The sequence below is a fragment of the Phascolarctos cinereus genome, unplaced genomic scaffold, assembly GCF_003287225.1.
Source record: "Phascolarctos cinereus isolate Bilbo 61053 unplaced genomic scaffold, phaCin_HiC Scaffold_3;HRSCAF=262, whole genome shotgun sequence".
NCBI lineage: Eukaryota > Metazoa > Chordata > Mammalia > Diprotodontia > Phascolarctidae > Phascolarctos > Phascolarctos cinereus.
In genome coordinates, this window is record NW_027555736.1 from 52087788 (window position 1) to 52108131 (window position 20344).

A 20344-nucleotide genomic window follows, 5' to 3' on the forward strand; every position below is an offset into this window, starting at 1 on the left:
ACTCATAGCTGTAACCTCTGTTTAACCTCTTTTTGCCTTAATTTCCTCACCTGTAAAATGGGGATATTAATAAGCATCTCCCTCCCAGGGTTGTTGTGAGTATTAAATGAGATATCTGTAAATCATGTAGTGCCATGCCTGGCCCATAGTAAGTGCCATATAGATGGCACTTTACTAGCTGGTAAATTCCTTGAGGGCAGGGACCATGCCTTACATAGCTGTGTATCCATAACAGTTTGTGCCTTTATGAGGAGGTATCGTGAGAGAGTGAAAAGTGCCTGATTTTGGAGTTAGGAGGCTTGAGTTCTATGGACAAGCCAATGAGCTTTTCTGGGCTTGAGTTTCCTGATCTATAAAATGGAAGGGGCTGGGCTAGCTGACCCCTCAGGTTCCTTCCAGACCTATCCAATAAGCATCCATAGCTTTAGTGGAAAGAGTAGGGGACTTGATGTCATCAGAGACCTGAGTTCAAATCTCACCTTTGACATTTCCAAGCTATATTTTTATGTTAGCTAATATTTATACAGCACTTTAGGGTTCACAAAATACTTTACAAATATTATCTCATTTTATCATCACAGCAATGCTGGAGGGAGGGGTAGGTGCTATTGTTATCCCTATTTTATAGATGAGGAAAATGAGACAGACAGAGCTTAACTGACTTGCCCAGGGTCACACAGTTAGGAAGTGTCTAAGATCAAATTTGAACTCAAGTCTTCCTAATTCTAAGCCTGGCACTTTTATCCACTGTGCCACCTAGCTGCCTTAGCTTTATATGGTTTAATTTTAAGGATATCCTAAGTAGGTAACTCAAATCTAGTCATTGATGATTCAGCAATGCATAACCAAATTTCTGGACTAGCCTTCCAAGATGCTTCAGGGGTTCATTTGAGAGTGGCGACTCTTGCATAAAGCTCTGTTCTTTTTACATGTTGCTGCTTCAGGGAGACTTCTGACTTTTTCTGTGGCAAGTCGATAAACACGGTAGACAGACCTAGAGCTCAAAGAGTAGAAAATGCTGACTGACATCAGATGCCTCCTTTCTAGAGAAACAGTTCCCAAACTGCAGAAGTGCTTGGAGATCCATAGGATGGGACCGTTGTGGAGATGAAGAGCTTTTATGAAATCCTGCATATTGTTTTAATGGTCCTTTTTGACTAACCTAGAGGCAACTTTGTGTTTTATATTTCTGAATTTAGGCAGCCCTTCCTACTTTCTTCTAAGAGGAGTCTTGGGTGATTTTTAGTGGATTTGGTATATTTGGGCATCTTAGGTTCTTTCCCTTGGAAGACTGTCCAGGCTTCTTTCTCACCTGGCTCCACCATTTCATTTGCTTAAATTCTATTGGGTATTACCACTATCCTGAAGGCACCAGCTCTAATACAGAGCTACACAGCTTTGTGGATATGTTCCATGATATCCAGGATAACCACAATTCATTTCTGTGGCCTTCAGGGAGTGCTAACTTTCAATTCAATTTGATGAGAAGTAAATAAGCACCTACTATGTGCAAGGCTACTTTGCACTATAGGCTGAGGTTACAAAGATGTACAACAAAGTAGTCCCTGCCTTCAAGGCTCTTAGGATATAATGGGAACAGGGGAAAGGTAGGAAAGTGGGACATAAGATGTGGATACAAATGAAAACCATAGAGATGTGGCAAAGAAAAAATCCAAACAATACATTATCCATCCTTTTTGCAGCTCTTTTCCTAAAGCAGCTAGAAAGATCAATAAAGGCTTCATGGGAGAGATGGCACCCAAGCTGTGCCTTGAAAGAAGATTTCTGGGGCAGCTAGGTGGCACAGTGGATAGAGTACTGGCCCTGAAGTTAGGAGGACCTGAGCTCAAATCCAGCCTCAGACCAAACACTTGACACTTACTAGCTGTGTGACCCTGGGCAAGTCACTTAACCCCAATTGCAGAAAGAAAGAAGGAAAAAGAAAGAAAGAAGGAAAAAGAAAGAAGGAAAAAGAAAGAAAGAAAGAAAGAAAGAAAGAAAGAAAGAAAGAAAGAAAGAAAGAAAGAAAGAAAGAAAGAAAGAAGAAAGAAGAAGGAAGGAAAGGAAGGAAGGAAGGAAGGAAGGAAGGAAGGAAGGAAGGAAGGAAGGAAGGAAGGAAAGAAAGAGGAAGGAAGGAAAGAAAGGAAGGAGACTTCAGCAGAGGAAATGAGGAAGAATATAGGCATGGGAATTGGTCTGTACAAATGCACCAGTGTAGAAAGAGGGAAGGGTGAGATGGGTTGAAGAGCAAGCAGCCTCATTTGGATGGAACATGGGATCCATGCACAATAGTAATGCTGGAAAGGTCGTTGGAGGCTAGATGGTAAAGAGCCTTGAATGATAGATGTCATAGGAAGAATGTCTACCATAGTCCTCTACTACATGGGCTGGATTAGTTCTCATCCTTGAGAGGTATTGAGACAGTCCTCAAGATTGATCTGGCCCAAAGGACTAAAGACTCAGGCCATTGACTTTGATTCCCTACTGCCTACATACAGAAAGTTCAGGAAGAGCTGGAGTTCTTCTGCAGTGCCTGCCCTGTGGACCACCATGGGCAACTCGGAGGCAGAGGAGCTATACCCTACTGAACCAGCACGGGTTCTTCATTCAATGACCATCCATGTTAAATATCCTTCCCCTGCTATGGCTAAGTAAATCTCCTTTTGTTCGCTGTTAGATGGACTATGATGGTCTCATTTCATTCCAGTCTCAAACAAGAGACTCATCTGAGCTAGACCCAGCTCATGACACAAGGCTAAGGAGTTTGTATTTTATACAGTAGGCAAAAGGTATCCACAGAAGATCATTCAGGTGGAAAAACAGAGACATTCTATCTTATTGTACCTATTGTAGCCCTCTCCTAATTAAACTGCAAACCCATTGAAGAAAAGGATTGTTTCATTATTTATTTTTGTATCCAAGCTTCTAAGAGGCAACATGGCAGAGTCCTCTAGCTACAAGGCCAGTCTTGGAGTCTTTAGGACCCGGGTTCAGATCCTACTTCTGACACATAGTAAGTACTCAACCATGGGCAAATCACTTCTCAGTACCCCAGGTAACTCTTTAAAATTATTAAGTTATAGAGATATTGATCTGAATCTGCAGGGGAAGTTTCCACACCGGTAGTTCCCACAAAGAAGAAATCAAAGATCCAAAGCAATCTCCTTCTCCCTCCCTGCAAAATATCCCATCACTGAGCAAGAAATCTTGCACACAGTAGCTGCTTAATAAATATTTGTTTAACTGAAATGAAAAATGCAATTTCTACCAATAGGAAGTGCAGAGGAATTTGATTGTTAGCCTGGTGTAAAGAATATGACATTCTAGTGGGATATACAAATTGAGTTTCAAAGTAGCCAAGCTCTAGAAGTATGCCCAGGACGAATTCCCCTCTTTATGGGATGCACTGGGTCTCTCCTGATGGTTCAAAGGTACACTGGTCCCTTGTTGTTGCTGAGAGTCCAGCCTCGTTCCTGAAGGTTCATTTCTTTCTGTTGCATGCAGCGCCTTTCCTTCTCACCTCAAGGACTTGGTGATGTCTCTGTCTCTGTTCTGGCGATTGGCTTCCCGGAAAGCACTGCAGGCATGCAGACAGGTCTCCACCTATGTCACCAAGATGCGGTAAGCATGTCTGCATCCCTGGCTTTGCTTTTTTCCTGCTTGGGGCCCCATTGGTGTATTTCCATTGGCATAAGACCAAGAAAAAAACATTCCCTGCTTATCCTAGAGCAAAGTGCTAAGTTTGCTAATAACAATAAGTCATGTTTATTTATTTATGTGCATTTTATCTCTTGCTCCTCCCCCTAATTACAGTACCAATGGTACAGTGGTACAGTAGAAAGAACCTGAGATTTGCAGAGAGAGAACCTGGCTTCAAAAACTCTGTCATTTACTCCCTGCATGGCTTGAGAAGAATCATTTAATTTCTCTTGCCATCTATTTCTTCATCTGTGAAAAGAAAGGTTTTAGACTGGAGACTATCCCTTCTGTCCCTAAATCTGTGACTCTTGCAAAGGTTACTCCATTTCATCTTCATAAATATAGTGCTCAGCACGTAGGGATGGGACCTGCGCCTGAGGCTGGTTCAGTTCCACAAAGGTTTATTTCCAAGCTCCTACATGTAGGCATTTTGAGAAGCAAAAAAATGAGCAAAAAAAAAATTTGATAAAAATAACTGTCCTCAAGTGGCTTATGCTCTTTGGGGGTGGGGGCAGGCTGGCAATAAGTTCAAAGAAATTAGGAGAAATCAAGGAAGGCTTCACAGAATAGGTGACCACTGGGGAGCTGAACCCTGAAGCAAAATGAGGAGGTTGGGGAGCTATTTAGGTCTCAATGGCAATTGTGTCCTGTGATTTAATTATTTATTTTTAACTTAATTTAATTTAATTAATTATCTGTGCTTTTAATATGACAGTTTATTATCTGCTGTAGGAGCTGATTTTTTGTGTCCTCACTTATTCCTTCAATTATACTCCTTTGTTCAGAGCCCTTTGCTGCACCCTGGAGATCCAAAGACAAAGGTGGAAGGACTTGTCCCTTCCTTCAAGGACCTTCTTTTTGTCTCCCTGGGGGAGGGGGTGGCCAATATGACTTGCACACAGATGATGAAATAAAAAACATCCAAAGTAAATGCAGAGACATTTGTTTCGAGAAGGGGGAGTGGCAAGGAGAGCCCTAACAACCACAAAGATTAAGAATGACCTCATGTGGAAGAGAGACAGCACTTTGAAGAACAGGGAGGGATTCCAAGAGGTGGTGGGGAGGAGGGAAGTCATCCCAAATATAGTGCATTGAAGAGGGTTGTGGAATGTTGTGTATGGAGAACAACAAGGAGGCTAGTGTGGCTGCAATATAGAGTGGGTGAGGGAAAATAGAAGTGGGAGGAAGGGAGGGAGCATGCAGAGCCCCGGCCCTCAAGTCAGGGAGACCTGAGTTCAAATGCAGCCTTAGACACTGACTAGCTGTGTGACCCTGGGCAAGTCACTTAACCCTATTTGCCTCTGTTTCCTCATCTGTAAAATGAGCTGGAGAAGGAAATGGCAAACTACTCCAGTATCTTTGCCAAGAAAACCCCAAATGGTTTTCCCTGAAAGTAGTGACAGTGTCTTAATGACTACTGTGTAATAATAGCTAACGTTTATATAGCATGTTAAGCTTTATAAAGTGCCTCGCACATTTTATCTCATTTGATTCTCATAGCAACCCTGTGAGGTAGGTGCTATTATCACCCTCATTTTACATGTGAGGCAATTGAGGGTAAATGACTTGACCAAGACTATACAGTTAGTCCAGGGCAGGATTTGAACTCAGGTCTCCCTGACTCCAAGTCTAACTTTCTGCCCACTAGTTTCCTTATGGTGCCTTGTGTTCTGTTGAGCCCTGTGTCTCAAAAAGCGCCTTTCCCTGAGTAGTCATTCGATAAATATTTGGAATTGCTGAATTGACAAAAACCAAAATTCCTCCTGCCACTAAATTTGAACGGTAGTGCTCACAAGTTGTAAAGAAACTTTGTGAGCTAAAGGTGCTGCTCTTAAAGGGATACTGGGGAACTCCAGAACCACCCTCCAGACTCCCCCTTCTCCTGAGGTGTCAGCCTGGTTGTTTTGTGTTAATATAAGGGTCACCAGGGCAAGCAGGATTACACCACCTTCACCCTTCCTTTGAAAGGGAGCTAATCTTTGCTCCAGGCTATCAGCCTCCTAGTCACTATTTATATTTGGAAAGCCCTGAGTGAGATGAGTGTTTTCTCCTTTGACATACCGCTGGGTGCTTGGCTCAGAGAGCAGCACCTGGTCCCAGGGAGTGTTTGGAACACTGGGGGACTGAAATTCTAGCGTGGTCTTTTGTCTCCTATAAAGAGCTCATTGTAGTAACCCCTCTTCTCTTAAAAGGTCCCAAACAGACTCCTGGGCTGGAACTCGATACTGGGCTGGAGCTACCTCCTTGTGTTCCAAAAGTGGCCTGGCCTTTTCAATGCACACCTGAGGGCTGATTGTCCATTTGACTGGAATTTTTGGCAGGGAATGTTCCCCCAGGTCAGTGAGTTCTGGGTCTGACTTAGAACTCTCAGTCTGAGTAGGGCTTAGCATAGACTGAAACAGCTACCCCGAAGCCTGGGAAGGTGAAAGAAAGGATTACTGAAGTCCTCTCTGTTTCACATGGTCTTAGAAGTGACAGAGTGAGCCATTTGAAAGAGAGGAGAGAAGATCCTGGCCAGCTTGCTTTGAACTCTCTTTTCTTTTTTCTAAATTTAATTTTATTTGTTTCAATTAACAAAAAGCTGTTTCTCTGCCTCCTATTTCCACCCCGCTTACCCACACAATTAGAAAAAGAAAAAAGAAAAACAAAACCTTTGTAACCAGTATGCAGAGTCAACCCAAAAAAATCCCCACATTGGTCATGTCCGAAAAATATGTCCTAGTACTCCCTTACTTAGTGAAACCATTTTATAAGATGCTGACTTTTTTCATATGGGTTATTAAAATATTGGCCTTTTTAGTGGGCCTATTATAGGTACCTTTCCCTCCCAAATGTGCTGAAATAGAAGGCAAGGAATTAATAATCTCATGAGAGGGGCCCAAGTTCTTCCCCTGAGTTCTCTGGTTTGTGATACAGAAGCGGATTTGTAGTCATAGGATCTGTTCCTGCCACTTACTACTTGTGCGACTTTGGGCAAGTCACCTAACCTCTCTGGACCTCTCGACTTCCTTCCTCGTCTGTAAAATGGGGACACTGTGGCTTGGAAAAGCTGAATGACTTGCCCAGTAAGATTCACACTTGGGTCTTCCAGACTCCAAGTCCAATGCTCACTAAACGTCTCTGGGTCTCGGTTTCCTTATCTGCAAATAAGGAGGTTGGACTAGATGACCTCTAAGGTCCCTTGGGGATCTGGACCTGTGATCCCATCATTTTCAGTTTTGCCTCTTAGAATTCCTTGCTTCCTTCAAAGGTAGTTCTGGAGCCACCATCCCTGAGCTCCCCGACTAGAAGCACTTTCTGGCTCTTGAAAGTACTTTTTATTTCTTGTAAACATATTGTATCCTTAGAATATAAGTTTCTTAAGGGCTGGGGCTCCCTCCCTTCTTTCCTCTCTTCCTTTTCTTTCTCCTTTTTCTTTTCTTCCTTCTTTCCTTCCTTCCTTTTTTCCTTCCTTCATTCCTACCTTCCTTCTTTTCCTTCCTTTTTTACTTGTTTCTTTCCCTCCTTCCTTTCTTCCTCCCCTCTTTTCTTCCTTCCTTTCTCTCTCTGCTTCTCTCCCTCTTTCTTTCTGTCCTTCCCTCACTCTCCCCACCTCTCTCTTTCTCTCTCTCTTTCCTTCATCATTGTATCTTCAGCACTTAGCCCAATATCTTGCACATAGAAGCACTTACTAAATAATTCATCAGATTTAATGGAAAGGCTGGGCCAGTAGAGTATGTATCATGGCAGATTCTATGGGGTGGAGAGTGTTTGAATAGGGTTCCAGCCTAGCTCAGTACAGAAAGACTCATCAAAATTAGGCTGGCCACTGGAAGAACTCTTTGGCCAGGGCAGCCCATGAAGTAGACAAATAAGCAAATAAATAGGCTGAAGAAGAAATTCAATCTTACATTCAACCTTTAGCCCTCAATAAAGTAGAAACAAAAAAATTAGGCCACCACAAAGGGTGTGTTTGCCCTGTGTTCCCTTCTAAGTTCCTCTCTGGCTCTGTTTTCTCCAAGCGGATGAAAATTTATTAATCATCTGCCCAAGGTCGGCTGCTACTGAACGCATGGTATTTGCTTCTGGTTGGCACATCTCCAGAGTGAGTAGTACTGTACTGACCCTCACCTCTCTGCTTTGAAATCTGCCGTACAGCTGCTGCCACAAACCATATGTGTTCCCTTCTCTCTTCTGCTCCCTGAAGCATCCTGAAACTGCCTTAGGGATATGCCTTGAAACATGACCTTCATAGATATTAGCCATCTGATGACCAGAAGAATCATTGTCATGACTAGAGACTCTGAGGAGAGCTGGGTTAGGTCCTATAATGACTCATCTCTGTCCCAATGACAGGTACCTGTTTGAACTTAAAGAAGATGATGATGTATGTCGAAAAGCCCAGAGTTCAGGAATATTTTACCTTTTCCATAGCCTGGCTCCTTTACTACAGATGTCTGGGAACAGATACCTGGCCCCTCCATTTAGAGCTTCAGGTAAGCCTAAAGGGACCCAAGCTGGCCACAAGTCTGAACACCCTGTCATTAAGTGGAATGCCAGCCAATGCTGAACCTTTGTGGATTTCTGAAAAAACTGAACCAGAGGGACCTCTAAGCTGTGGGCTTGTGAAGGTTCATTCCACCCCTAACGATTGTGTGATGTTGTTTTCCCCAAAAGAATATAAACTTCTTGAAGGCAAGAAGTGTTTCATTTTTTGTCTTCATGTTCTCAGGACCAGCACAATGCCTGGCACACAGTAGGCACTTAATAAATACCTGTTAGTTAATTAATTAATTAATTGATATTAATGATTGTGTTTTACATACCTAATGGGGTCCTTGGTCAAAGTTAATTAACAATGATGAGGTTCCAAGACTATTGGTTCCCATCCACTCATCTCCTATTTCCCCTCCTCCTCTTAGATAAGTCAGTGTGATCTGCATTTTTTTTAATGTGAAATGATATGAATTTTATTTTTTGAGAGGGAAAATGTGCCATTTGTGTGAAAGGGATTTATTCCCTTTCCCTGGACCTTCACTCTCAGAACTCCTATATCCAGGGATGTCTATCCATTTCCATCAGGTCCCTTAGGAAAAAACTTCCAGGACCTCCATTATAGTTAGTCCCAAAGCCTTCTTTTGCCCTATGTAAACAATAGGGCAAAGTACCAAGTGCCCAGACATAGGAAGGTTATGTGTGTGTGTGTGTGTGTGTGTGTGTGTGTGTGTGTGTGTGTGTGTGTGTGTGTGTGTATACACAAGATGTTTTTATGTAGGGAGAAAGCATGAGATCTTACACAATCAGGGCTGGGAATCCTCCTATTTAGCCTGAAATTTGCAAGCTTGTATAATATGGGTATATATGAGTATCTGACACCTACCAGTGTATACATTGAAATAGTGGGGTCCCAGATATTAGGGAGTGGTGGATAGCGCTGTTTTTAACAGGGGAAAATAGGAGAGATTGGTAGAAAGGCATCAGACTCTGTGCTGAGACCTAGCACCAAGCAGTGAAGGGTGAGTCCCCAGGCACTGAAGGGTGGTCTCCCTGCATGCAGTACTGGGCTTGTGCTGGTCAGGGCCTCAGGGGAGCCACTCCCCTTATGTGGCTTCCAGAGGTGATGAGATCTGCAGGCCAGATTTTGTGATTTGTGGGATCATAAGATTAGAGTTGGGAGGGACTTCAGAGAACAGCTAATCCAGCCCCCTCCTTTGAGAAATGGAGAAGTTAAGGTCTGGAGAGGGGGAGTGAGCGGCCCAAGGTCACACAGCTAGGAAATGCCAGACTCAGGTTCCAGCCCAGGTGTTCTGATTCCAAATCCTTCTCTCTTTGCACTTCTCCAAGAGACCTTATTTCTAAGGCCCCTAGTTCTCACAGTGTGGTCCAAGAACCCATGGGTGTCCCCAAGATCCTTTCAGGGGGTTTGCATTATTTTGATAATAATACCAAGATGTTTTAACATCTAATATAGCAAATATTAATAGATACAACCCACAGAAACAGAAGCTTTCTGGGTAGGGGGCTTAATAATTTTTAAGAGTTCTTTCACAACATGACTAATATAGAAATATGTTCTACATGATTGCATATATATATAAAACCTATATCAAATTGCTTATTGTTTTAGGAAGAGAAGAGGGGAGAGAGGGAAGGAGAAAAATTTGGAACTCAAAATTTTGTAAAAATGAATATTAAAAATTGTCTTTACATATAATTGGAAAAATGAAATACTATTAAAAATAATTTTTAAGAGTATAAAGGGGTCCTGAGACTAAAAAGTTTGAGAACTGCTATCCTAGGCCGTTAGAGAAACGAGTTGGTGACTCCACGTTAGGCATATGAATGGGATGTTGAAAGCAATATTATCTTTTGCAACCAAGGCAGCTAGTGGTGGAGTGAACAGAGGCCTAGAGTGACTGAATTCAAATCCCACCTCAGGTACCTACTAGCTTTGTGACCCTGGGCTGTCTGCCTCAGTTTCCTCACATGTAAAATGGGGATAATAATAGCACCTACCTCCAGGGTTGTTGTAAGGATCAAATGAGAGCATATTTATAAAACATTTAGCATCGTGCCTGGCACATAGTAAACTTTATTCCCTTCCCCACTATTAAAAATCCCCAAGAGAAAGCATAATAGTTAGCCAAAGATACAGTTTTTTCCCAAGGTAAGAAAGTAGATTCAGGTTATAGATTCAAATTTAGAAGAAGTCTCAGAGATTGTCAAATCCAGTCCATGCCTGAACCAGAGTCCCTCTGTAGCAACCCTTTCTACCACTACCTTTTCAGCAGTAAATGAAACAGAATTGTGTGATTCCATAGCAGAATCAAAATTATTTTCATGGATTCATGGAATATTAGTGAGGAGGAACCCTAGAGGTTACCAAGTACAACTGCTGCCCCCATTTTATAGATGAGAAAATGGAAGGTGAGAGAGGAAATGACCTGTCTGAAGACACAGTTGGTGACAGAGGCAGAACTCAGTCACCCTAATTACGATGCTTTGCTGGTCTGAGAAATGGAACTCCTGCTAGCTTCCTGCAGTTGTGATGGCTTAATTATTCTTCGTGTTCTTCTTTCCTCCTTTTTTTTCCCTCTGTTTTCCTAGAGCTGGAAAGGATCCTGAGCAAGTTTGGACAGGACACACGGAAGATAGAACGCTCAGTCCTGATTGGCTGCTCAGACCGGCGTGAAGCATGGTTTGCCCTGGATCTCAGTCTGGGAAGCCTTTGTTCCTCAGGTTAGGGAGACTCATTGGTCCTTGCTGCCCTGGAATTAAGGGCAGCCTGCAACCTTGATGCAGGCAAAAAGCCTCCCATCAGGCATTCCCTGACTCACAGAATCTCAAAGTCAGAAGGGGCCTTTGACACCATCTAATTCTGCCTGAACTTCTGAGTTCTCCCCTCAACAACTTCCCCAGCAAGGACGTGTCCAGGCTTTGCTTGGAGATCCATTGTGAGGGGTAACCCAGCCCATTCTCCTTCTGCAGAACTCTTAAGTGTTCGAGAGTCTTTCACAGAGTCATAGATCTAAGTCTGGAAGAGAACTCCAAGTCCATCGAGTCCACTCACCCCTTTCGTTTTACAAAGGAGTAAACTGAGGTCAGGGAAGTTAATCAATTCAGAGTCGATTAACAGTTAGCAAAACCATCTGATATAAGGACTGATGGATTGTGCCACATTCCACGTGCAGCATTTAGCACAGTGCTTGGCACACAAAAGGCATTTAATAAATGCTTATTGACTAATTGGCTGACTGACCATAATCCACCATCTTCTTCTAAGAGGAGGGCACTGTGTTCAGCATCAGGCTTCTTGAACCGATGTTGATCACTGTACTCAATCTAGGTCCTGTTGCCTTCATCTACATCATAGTATATACTGTGTATGTTGTTCTAGAGTCTGCTTTCTTTGCTCTGCATCAGTTCATATAGTTCTTCCCATGTTTCTCTGCATTGTTCACATTCATTGTTCCTGATAGTACAATAGTAGTCCATTGTTTACATGCCATAATTTGTTCAGCCATTCCCCTGTCCGTGGCATGCCAAATCCACCCTGTCTGGAATTTTCTTCTTCCTCGCCTCTGTTTCTTAGAATTCCTAGCTCCGTTCAGGACATAGTACAAACGCCACTTCCTACATGAAATCCTTCCTGTCACCTCACTCTCTCAGGGGTTAATGCTGTCTGTCTCCTGAAAGTACTTTGTGTTAAATCCATTTCGTATTGGCTCTATATCTCTATATATGGCAAATCTCTCCATTAAAATATTTTTGTCATTGTATTTCTGTTCCAGTGGGTGCTTAATAAATGTTTGAATTGAATTGAATTGATGGGCACTACTTTGTTTTCCATTTTGTGGTACTATGAAGAGTTGCTACCATGACTATTTTGGTATATTTTGGATTCAATTTATTTAGCACCTCCTGTGTGCAGGGCTCTTACACATATACTCATAATTTTACATATAGATTATAGATGTATACCTATATTTCATACATCAATTCATTATATAAATTATTATTACATAGAAATTATTACATAAATTCATTGGCAGCTAGGTGGCACAATGGATAGAGTGTTGGCCCTGGAGTCAGAAAGACCTGAGTTCAAATTTGACGTGAGACTTTTGCTAGCCCTGTAACCCTGGGCAAGTCACTTAACCTTTCTCTGCCTCAGTTTCCTCATCTGTAAAATGGGGATAATGAGACCACCTCCCTTTTGAGGTCATTGTGAGGATAAACAGATAATATTTGTAAAGTGCTTTGCCAGCCTTACATCATGTTATAAAATGCTTATTGTTGTTGGATGGTTGAGTCAAAAGATATGAGCAAATTAATTTCCAGTTTAGAAAGGTTCTGTTAGAATAGAGTCAGGGGCCCTTATATTTTGTAAGTATTCCATTCCTTTGTCTTTTTTTTTTCTCGTAGATTCCTTGCAGAAATCTGAAATGGAAACTGAGCTCCAGGGTTCCTTTATCCAGCTAAGAAAGGCTCTATTCCAGCTGAATGAGAAAGATACTTCTTTGATCTTCACGGTAGATGCTTGCAGTCTCCGTTTTCTAGGACATATTTGGCTTGGGTAGAGTTATGTATGTACCAATGCAGAAATGTGTGGGTGTACTTGTGAGGCAGCCAGGCAGTGTCTGATCTCTTACCCTGCAGGTTGAGGACCAACCTTCCACAAACCTTTTCAAAAGGAGAGTCTGAGCTACATGGAGATTGCTCATTCTGTCCCCTAGAGAAGAAAGGCAGACTGAACTGGGCTGGGCTTTCCAGCAGACATATCTGGGTTTTTTTTTCTTTTCTTTTTTTTGGCTAGGCAAGGGGGTTAAGTGACTTGCCCAGAGTCACACAGCTAGTAAGTGTTATGTGTCTGAGGCCGGATTTGAACTCAGGTCCTCCTAAATCCAAGGCTGGTGCTCTGTCCACTGCGCCACCTAGCTGCCCCCAGACATATCTGGTTTTGAGAGCAAAACTGTCCAAATAGACTTGCACCAGGTCAAGGAAATCTGATTTTCACCAAAGGACAGAAAGAACCATAAGGATAGAATCTGTGAACCTCACTAAGTGTCTCCTGTAGCACAGGACGACCAACTCAAGCACAGTTCACAAAACAGGCGTACATACTTGTCCCACCTCTGTATATTGCAAATGTCACTCTTGACTACAGGTTTTTTTCCTCTTTCCATTAGATCTCATTTTTTTTTTGTTGCTGTTCAGTCTTTTTTTTTTAGTTGTGTCTGACTTTTCATGACCCCATTTGAGGTTTTCTTGGCAAAGATACTGGAGTGGTTTGCCATTTCCTTCTCCAGCTATTTTATAGATCAGGAAACTGAGGCAAACAGGGTTAAGTGACTTGCCCAGGATCACACAGATAGGAAGTATCTGAGGCCAAATTTGAACTCAGGAAGATGAGTCTTCCTGACTCCAGGCCCAGCAATGTATGCACTGTGCTACCTAGCAGCCCCTAAATTCCATTTAGGAAACTACTTTTAAGTGCATTTCCCAGGTAACTAAAAGAAGTGATGCTATAGTCATTTTTCAAAGCCCTAGGTCTGATCACATCCCAGCATGCAAGAAGCAAGGGTTCACAGATGGTATGGATGATAGGGTAGCAAGCATTCATTTATTTCAGAAAAGTTCCCAAATCAGCAGGATACGCTTGCCCTACTGTACAGCATGGAGCTTGTGAGAAGACCAGGCGGAGCCCAAAGATTTCCTCCTTTCTTTCTTTTCTTTCTTTCTCTTTCTTTCTTTCTTTCTTTCTTTCTTTCTTTCTTTCTTTCTTTCTTTCTTTCTTTCTATCATCAACATCAATGTGTGTGTATATATACACATATGCGTGTATATGTACATTCATGTATATATACACACATATATACATACACACATATATACATATGTATGTATATGGGAGGGGATCTATCTACATTACTCAGCCCAGTCTCTCCAGCAACTCAGAGAAAAATGTCAACTCACTCCCCATTCCAAATGACTCTTGCCCACTTATACATACATAACGTATGTGAATATAGACATGCAACACATATACGTGTACATGTGTGCGTGTGTGTGTGTGTGTGTGTGTGTGTGTGTGTGTGTACTCAGAGAGAGCCAGAAACTTACTGGGCATTTCACACATACATGAGTATGTGTGTGTTTGTGCACAATCATATGTGTACACATGCACATGTGTGTACCTATATAAGCCTATATATACTATATGTATAAACATGTGTACACATGCAGATCCACACATGTATGTATATGTGTGTGTATATCTATATATAGATGAGATAGATAGACAAACAGATAAACAGATAGATGAGACATAGATATAGATAATAGGTAGAGGTATAGAAACATGTACATCTATACTCATTTCAGTGACCTGTCAGATAAGCAAGCCTCCTTCTGGATCCTTTACTTGCTAAGAAAACACCCCAAAACCAAGGCGCACATTATCTCACGAATTACCACTCCCCAAGAATTTCGTTCTGGACTCATGAAGCGCTTGCATGTTATTGAGGCAGCCAGACATGGGGAGGGGAGTTCTGGAGCAGAAGCCTGGAAGATTTGAGTCTCACCCCTGACACTCACTAGCTGTGTGATCTTGGATAAGTCACTTAAACAGCATGAGCTGTAGGAAGCTCTCTAAGCGGTGGCTACTAACTAATAAATGGGGTGGGGGGTATCTGTATGTGAAAAGAGCTCCCAACTAAAGGAAGTCAAGGATCCTCAATGTCTTATTCATGCCTTCATCCGGAGGGCCTGAGCATTGCCTTCTACAATTCCACGGGAAGTCTGAACAGAGGGTGAGACTTAAATTAGCAGCTAAGGAATCAGAACCAGCCTCACCTGGTGACTTCAGAACATTTTTAGATGCAAAAAATATCACAGACTTTTGTCAGAGGAACATTATCAGATCTTTTCCTTCACGTTGAAGTGGCGTCAGAGAAGCTGTATTTAAATTCTGACTCTGACACTTATCGCCTGTGTGGCCTTAGGTGAATTACCCTCTCTGGTGCCCAGTTTCCTTACTGGTAAAAAAAAAACCCACAAACCCCCCCCCCCAAAAATGAGGTGTCTGGACAAGATGGTCTCTATGGTCCCTTCCGGCTCTACCTCTGTGATCCCCTCATTTTCTAGAAGTAAAAGGGGCCAGGAATCATTTGGCAGGGACTTAATGTTCTTCTTGAAATTGCAGGAGAGACAGGATTGGGTAATGAAGATGGACCCCCTCCCAAGAGACCACGTCTGTTTTTGTGTTTGCTCAGGCTCAGGCCCTTCTCCGTTGGCATGAGTGCCATCAGTTCTGTGGCAAAAGCGGGCAACCCACCCAGAAGAATGTGGCTGGCAGCAAACGCATTTGCCCCTCTAGTAACATGATCTATTACCCGCAGGTGAGCATTGGTATAGGGGACCTGGGTGGCCCAGGAAGCTGGGACGCTCTCCTCTCCAGGAGAAGGAAAGCAGGCCATATGTGACTCTTCCCTAGATGTCCCCTGTGGTGATCACGCTGGTGTCTGACAGGACCCGATGCCTGCTGGCCCGGCAGAGCTCCTTTCCTAAGGGGATGTACAGTGCCCTGGCAGGATTCTGTGATGTGGGTAAGGAGCCATAGACACAGACATTAGACACAGGAGTCCTGAAGTGAATGGAATTTCATTTCTCTGGTTATTTCTTGTTGTCTTGTCATCTGAATACTTGAACCTCCAGGCACACATGTGCTGATCAGTCAAGAAGTCCCTAGTATACACCTATTGTATACCAGGCACTTGATGCATTAGAGGCCTGGCTGACTCTTGGTCTGTATTCTTTGTATTAAACAAAAGACAATCACTCACCCCTCATAACACAACACCCACCCTCCAGATCTTCTGTGGTACAAAGGCACCAGCTCCCAGCGCTGCGATTCAGCGTCCCAACTCCACCCAAGCTATGCCTCCTGGATTACAGCTGGAGTCCCGATGCTGAATCCTCTGTCTGTCGCCCTCCCACTGCAGGGCTGTCCCAAACTAACCTGAGTGCTTGTAGGTGAGACGCTGGAAGAGGCTGTCCGGCGGGAGGTGGCTGAAGAGGTGGGGCTGGAGGTGGACAGCCTGCAATATTCGGCATCCCAGCACTGGCCCTTTCCTAACAGCTCCCTCATGATGGCATGTCATGCCACCGTGGGGCCAGGACAGACAGAGGTGAGTCCTTGCCAGGCCTCTCTTGGTGGAATACTTCCTGGTCAGAAAACCAATTCCTGTCAGTCAGCTGACAAGTTTTTACCAGGTTCATTCACCACGCCTGATGAGATACAATACGTGATCCCTTAAAGAGCTTGCAATTTATTGGAGGAAAAAAAATGTTAGGAGAGTCACTAGGTTTGGAAGTTTGATTTTGAAATAACAGCAGCTACCATCTATATAGCACTTCGAAATTTGCCCATTATCTCGTTTGTCCCTCACAACAACCCTGTGAGGTAGGTGCTATTATTATGCCCATTTTACAGATGATATACCTCAGGGGTGAGAAAGTTAAGTGACTTGCCCAGGGTCACACAGCTGATGTGAGTGGGGGGAGGGGATTCAAATAGAGGTATCCCCAAAAGACAGTCATTTAGACTAATGTGGAAATATGTTTAATATGATTGTACATATAAAGCCTGTGTCAGACTCCATGCTGTCTTGGGAAGTGAGGAGGAAAAGGAGGGAGAAAAATTTGGAGCTCAAAATCTTATAAAAGTGAATGTTGAAAACTAAAAATAAATTTTAAAAAGGGAAAAAAAAAGACCATCATTTAGCTGCCTGGCTCCCTCCTCTATACACTCTAACCATGATGCTGTTTCTTTTCCTTGATACCAGATCTGACCTCACTGGCCAAGTCAAGACATGGGGCTCCCACTGTTGACTCGGTTTGAGGTTTTTGTCCTAGTATCGTGGACTTTTAGAATCAAAGCGGCCCCAGAGGTCCTCTAGTCAGTCACTGCCACCTGGTATATAAACCCCTTCTTCCGAGTCCCTAACACACCTCTCACCCATTGAATTCCTAGCCATCTCTCATGGCCCAGCTCAGATGAAGTCATCCAGTCTCTACTTGCCAAAGCTACCCTGATGTTTGGGCTTCAGTTTCTAGAGTGATGTGTGTGAATGTCATGTAGGTTAGTGAGCGTCTTATAAGGAAGACAGAAGATCTCAAGCCATGGACTGCTACCGTACTATCCCACTACACAGGGGAGAGAGCCCTGAGCCCGGAGTGAGAAAGACTTCAGTTTAAATCCAGCATCAGATGCTTAAGTAACTATGGGATCCTAAGCAAGTCACTTAACCTCTCTCTGCCTCAGCGTCCTCATCTGTAAAATGTGGATAATAGCAGCCCTCCCGGGGGTTGTTGTAAAGATCAAATGAGATAATATTTGTAAAGAGCTTTTCAAACTATGATGCTCTCAGTATGCTGGCTATTAGAGCTCATTTTTTATGTCCTTCATTTGTGTGTTCCCTGACCCCTGGGGTTGTCCTGCTCCCAAGCAGGACTTTGAATCTGCCCCTACCAGACAGCAGACTCAGGATACTGTTCTCCATAAGTCCTGTTTGGAAACCATTTTCTCACCTTTCTTACCATGCTAGAGGCAACATTTAAGAGCTGATGTTCTCCAATCCAGCCTCAGCAAAGGGTAGCAGTCAGAATGACATGGGGTTGAATCCTACTTCTGATACGTATTGATTTATTGAATGATTATCAGCTGGGTGACCTTGGACAAATCATTTAAACTTTGTTTTGTTTAAACTTTGCCCCTCGCACAATCCCATGGGACTTTATCTACTAAGTCACAGATGGGCATGGAGCTGCACAGTGATGGGACTTCTCCTTCCATGTGTTCCCTGCACTAACAAAATTCATTAATTCAGTAAGCATTTGTCAAGGGGCTAGTACGCTCCAAGTTCCATGTGAATGAAATGAAACTGGTCCCTGCCTTCAAGGACCTTACATTCTACTGGGGGGGGAAGGGAGGGAGAGATAGGAGAAACAACCCATGCACAGATAATTAATGTAGATATATGCACAGTAAGGGGGTTTTTGGGGGGAGGGGTTTCCATTATCAAGAAAGGCCTATGTAGGAAGTAGCCCTTGAGTTGAGTCTTGAAAGAAACTAGTAATTTTAAGACTTGGAGGAAGATGATGAAGTGCGTTTCAGGCCTGGAGAACAGCCCTGGCAAATAGAACCTAAACATGTTCCTACCACAAAAAAAATTTATATAGCATCTGTCTTTATTTCTTGTTCCTCTCTTGTGCCTTTCAGATCCACGTGAACTCCCAAGAGCTAGAGACAGCAGGCTGGTTCAGCCTAGAAGAGGTGGCCACAGCTCTCAAAAGGAAAGGACCACCTTCCAATGAGCAAGATGGCACCATCCCCTTCTGGTTGCCTCCCAAGGCGGCCATTGCTCATCGATTGATTTGGGAGTGGGTGCAAAAGCAGAGCTCCTCTTCAAATCTTGCTTAACCCAGATCAAGCTACACACATGTCTCATCTACATCCTTGGAGAGCCTATCCAAGAAAAGAGATTGATGGAGATGATGGGACGGTGGCAAAAGGCAAACTCCAAACCAGCCTCATCACATAAAGGGCGGTGTGGTGTAGTGGAAAGAGTACCGGACTTGGAATCAGGACAGACCTGCATAGGAATCCCACCTTCCTAACCATCGGCAGGTCACTTAGAACTTCACTGAGCCCCAGTTTTATCATCTGCAGAATGGGGATAATAATATCAGTAGACCCTACCTCAGAGTTGTTGTGAAGATCAGATGAAATAACATATTGTTTTGAAAACCTTACAGCTGACATTTTTATTTTATAACACTTTTATTGTTATTTTATAACACTTTTATTATTATTAGGCTGGTGATATGACAGAAGACAAGCATCTCATGAGACACCTCAGTTAGTAGGAAGGTGAGAGGCCCCACAATTTAGTAAATAGGACGTTGGATTTGGAGTTTGACGATAGTCTCCCAAACTTGCCGGTGTTGTGGCTGTGGGCAGATTCCTTAGCTCCTCAGAACCTCTGTTCCCTTGTCTGCAAAGTGGGCATACTGATACCTGTATATTCTACCTCATAGGGTTATTGTGAGGAAGGAATTTTGCAAATCCTTAAAGTGTTCGCAGAACATGAGTGTTTGTGGCAGCACCAAAAACAGTCAGTGCTTCCTAAATGGTGAAGGAATGATTAAATAACAGGAAAGAAGCATTTTTCCAGTGCCTACCAAAAATGATCCAAGGTTGGAGAGGGAAACTGTTTAAATACCACCTTAGGAGTTGTTAAACTGTGTATGCTCTTTGATCTAGCAAAATCACTGCTAGGTTTGTACCCCACAGAGATCAAAGAAAGAGGAAAAGGACCTACACATACAGAAATAGTTACAGCATCTCTTTTTTTTTTTTTGTAATGGCAAAGAATTGGAAACTGAAGGGATGCCCATCAGGTGGGGAATGGTTGAACAAGTTATGGTATATGGAGGTGATGGAATACTATTGTGCTGAAAGAAATGATGAAGGGGATGGTTTCAGAGAAACCTGGGATCAGTTACATCAACTGATGCAGTATGAAGAGAACAGAATCAGAATGACTTATACAAGGACAGCAATATGGTAAAGACAAATAACTTTGAAAGATCTAGGAACTCTGATCAGTGTAACCATCAACCACAATTCCAGAAGCCTGATGAAACAAGCTTCCCACCTCCTGATGGAGAGGTGAAGGAATCAGAGTGTAGAATGAGACATTGTTTTTTGGATGGCCAATGGAAGAACCTGTTTTGCTGACTATATATGTTTGTAAAAGGGTTTTGTTTTTCTTGCTTTCACAAAGTGGGATAGGGTGAAGATAATGCAGATCTCTATGAAAATAAAATAACAATGAATTTTTAAAATAAATATCATATGAGAGACAAAACCACTGGAAAGTCTGAAGATGGTTGGCTGTAGATTCTGTCTTATAGGTTTCTTTAATTTTCCCCTTGATGCCAAAGTCTTTCTGACTAAAGGCCTTCCAAGTTTTTAGCCTTAAGATTAAAATTATTTTGAGGTTGTTTGGGGGGAATTATCTTGAGGTCATTTAGCAGGACTTTCATCTCAATGTTTTTTTAAAAGTACAGCAAATGGCAAACTACTCCTGTGTGAGTCACT

At 42.8% G+C, this 20344-nt stretch overlaps 1 protein-coding gene across 1 annotated transcript; it reads left to right on the forward strand.

Annotated features, from left to right (window-relative positions):
- The first annotated feature begins 2069 nt into the window (after positions 1-2069).
- NUDT13 (nudix hydrolase 13) lies at positions 2070-20114 on the forward strand. Its single transcript, XM_078150840.1, is given in 11 exon segments — positions 2070-2616; positions 2618-2651; positions 3505-3519; positions 3522-3621; positions 8035-8174; positions 10786-10917; positions 12604-12710; positions 15453-15578; positions 15674-15785; positions 16213-16367; positions 18461-20114. Coding segments are annotated over 11 exon segments (1188 nt in total). The 5' UTR covers positions 2070-2550; the 3' UTR covers positions 18662-20114.
- Positions 20115-20344: the final 230 nt, after the last annotated feature.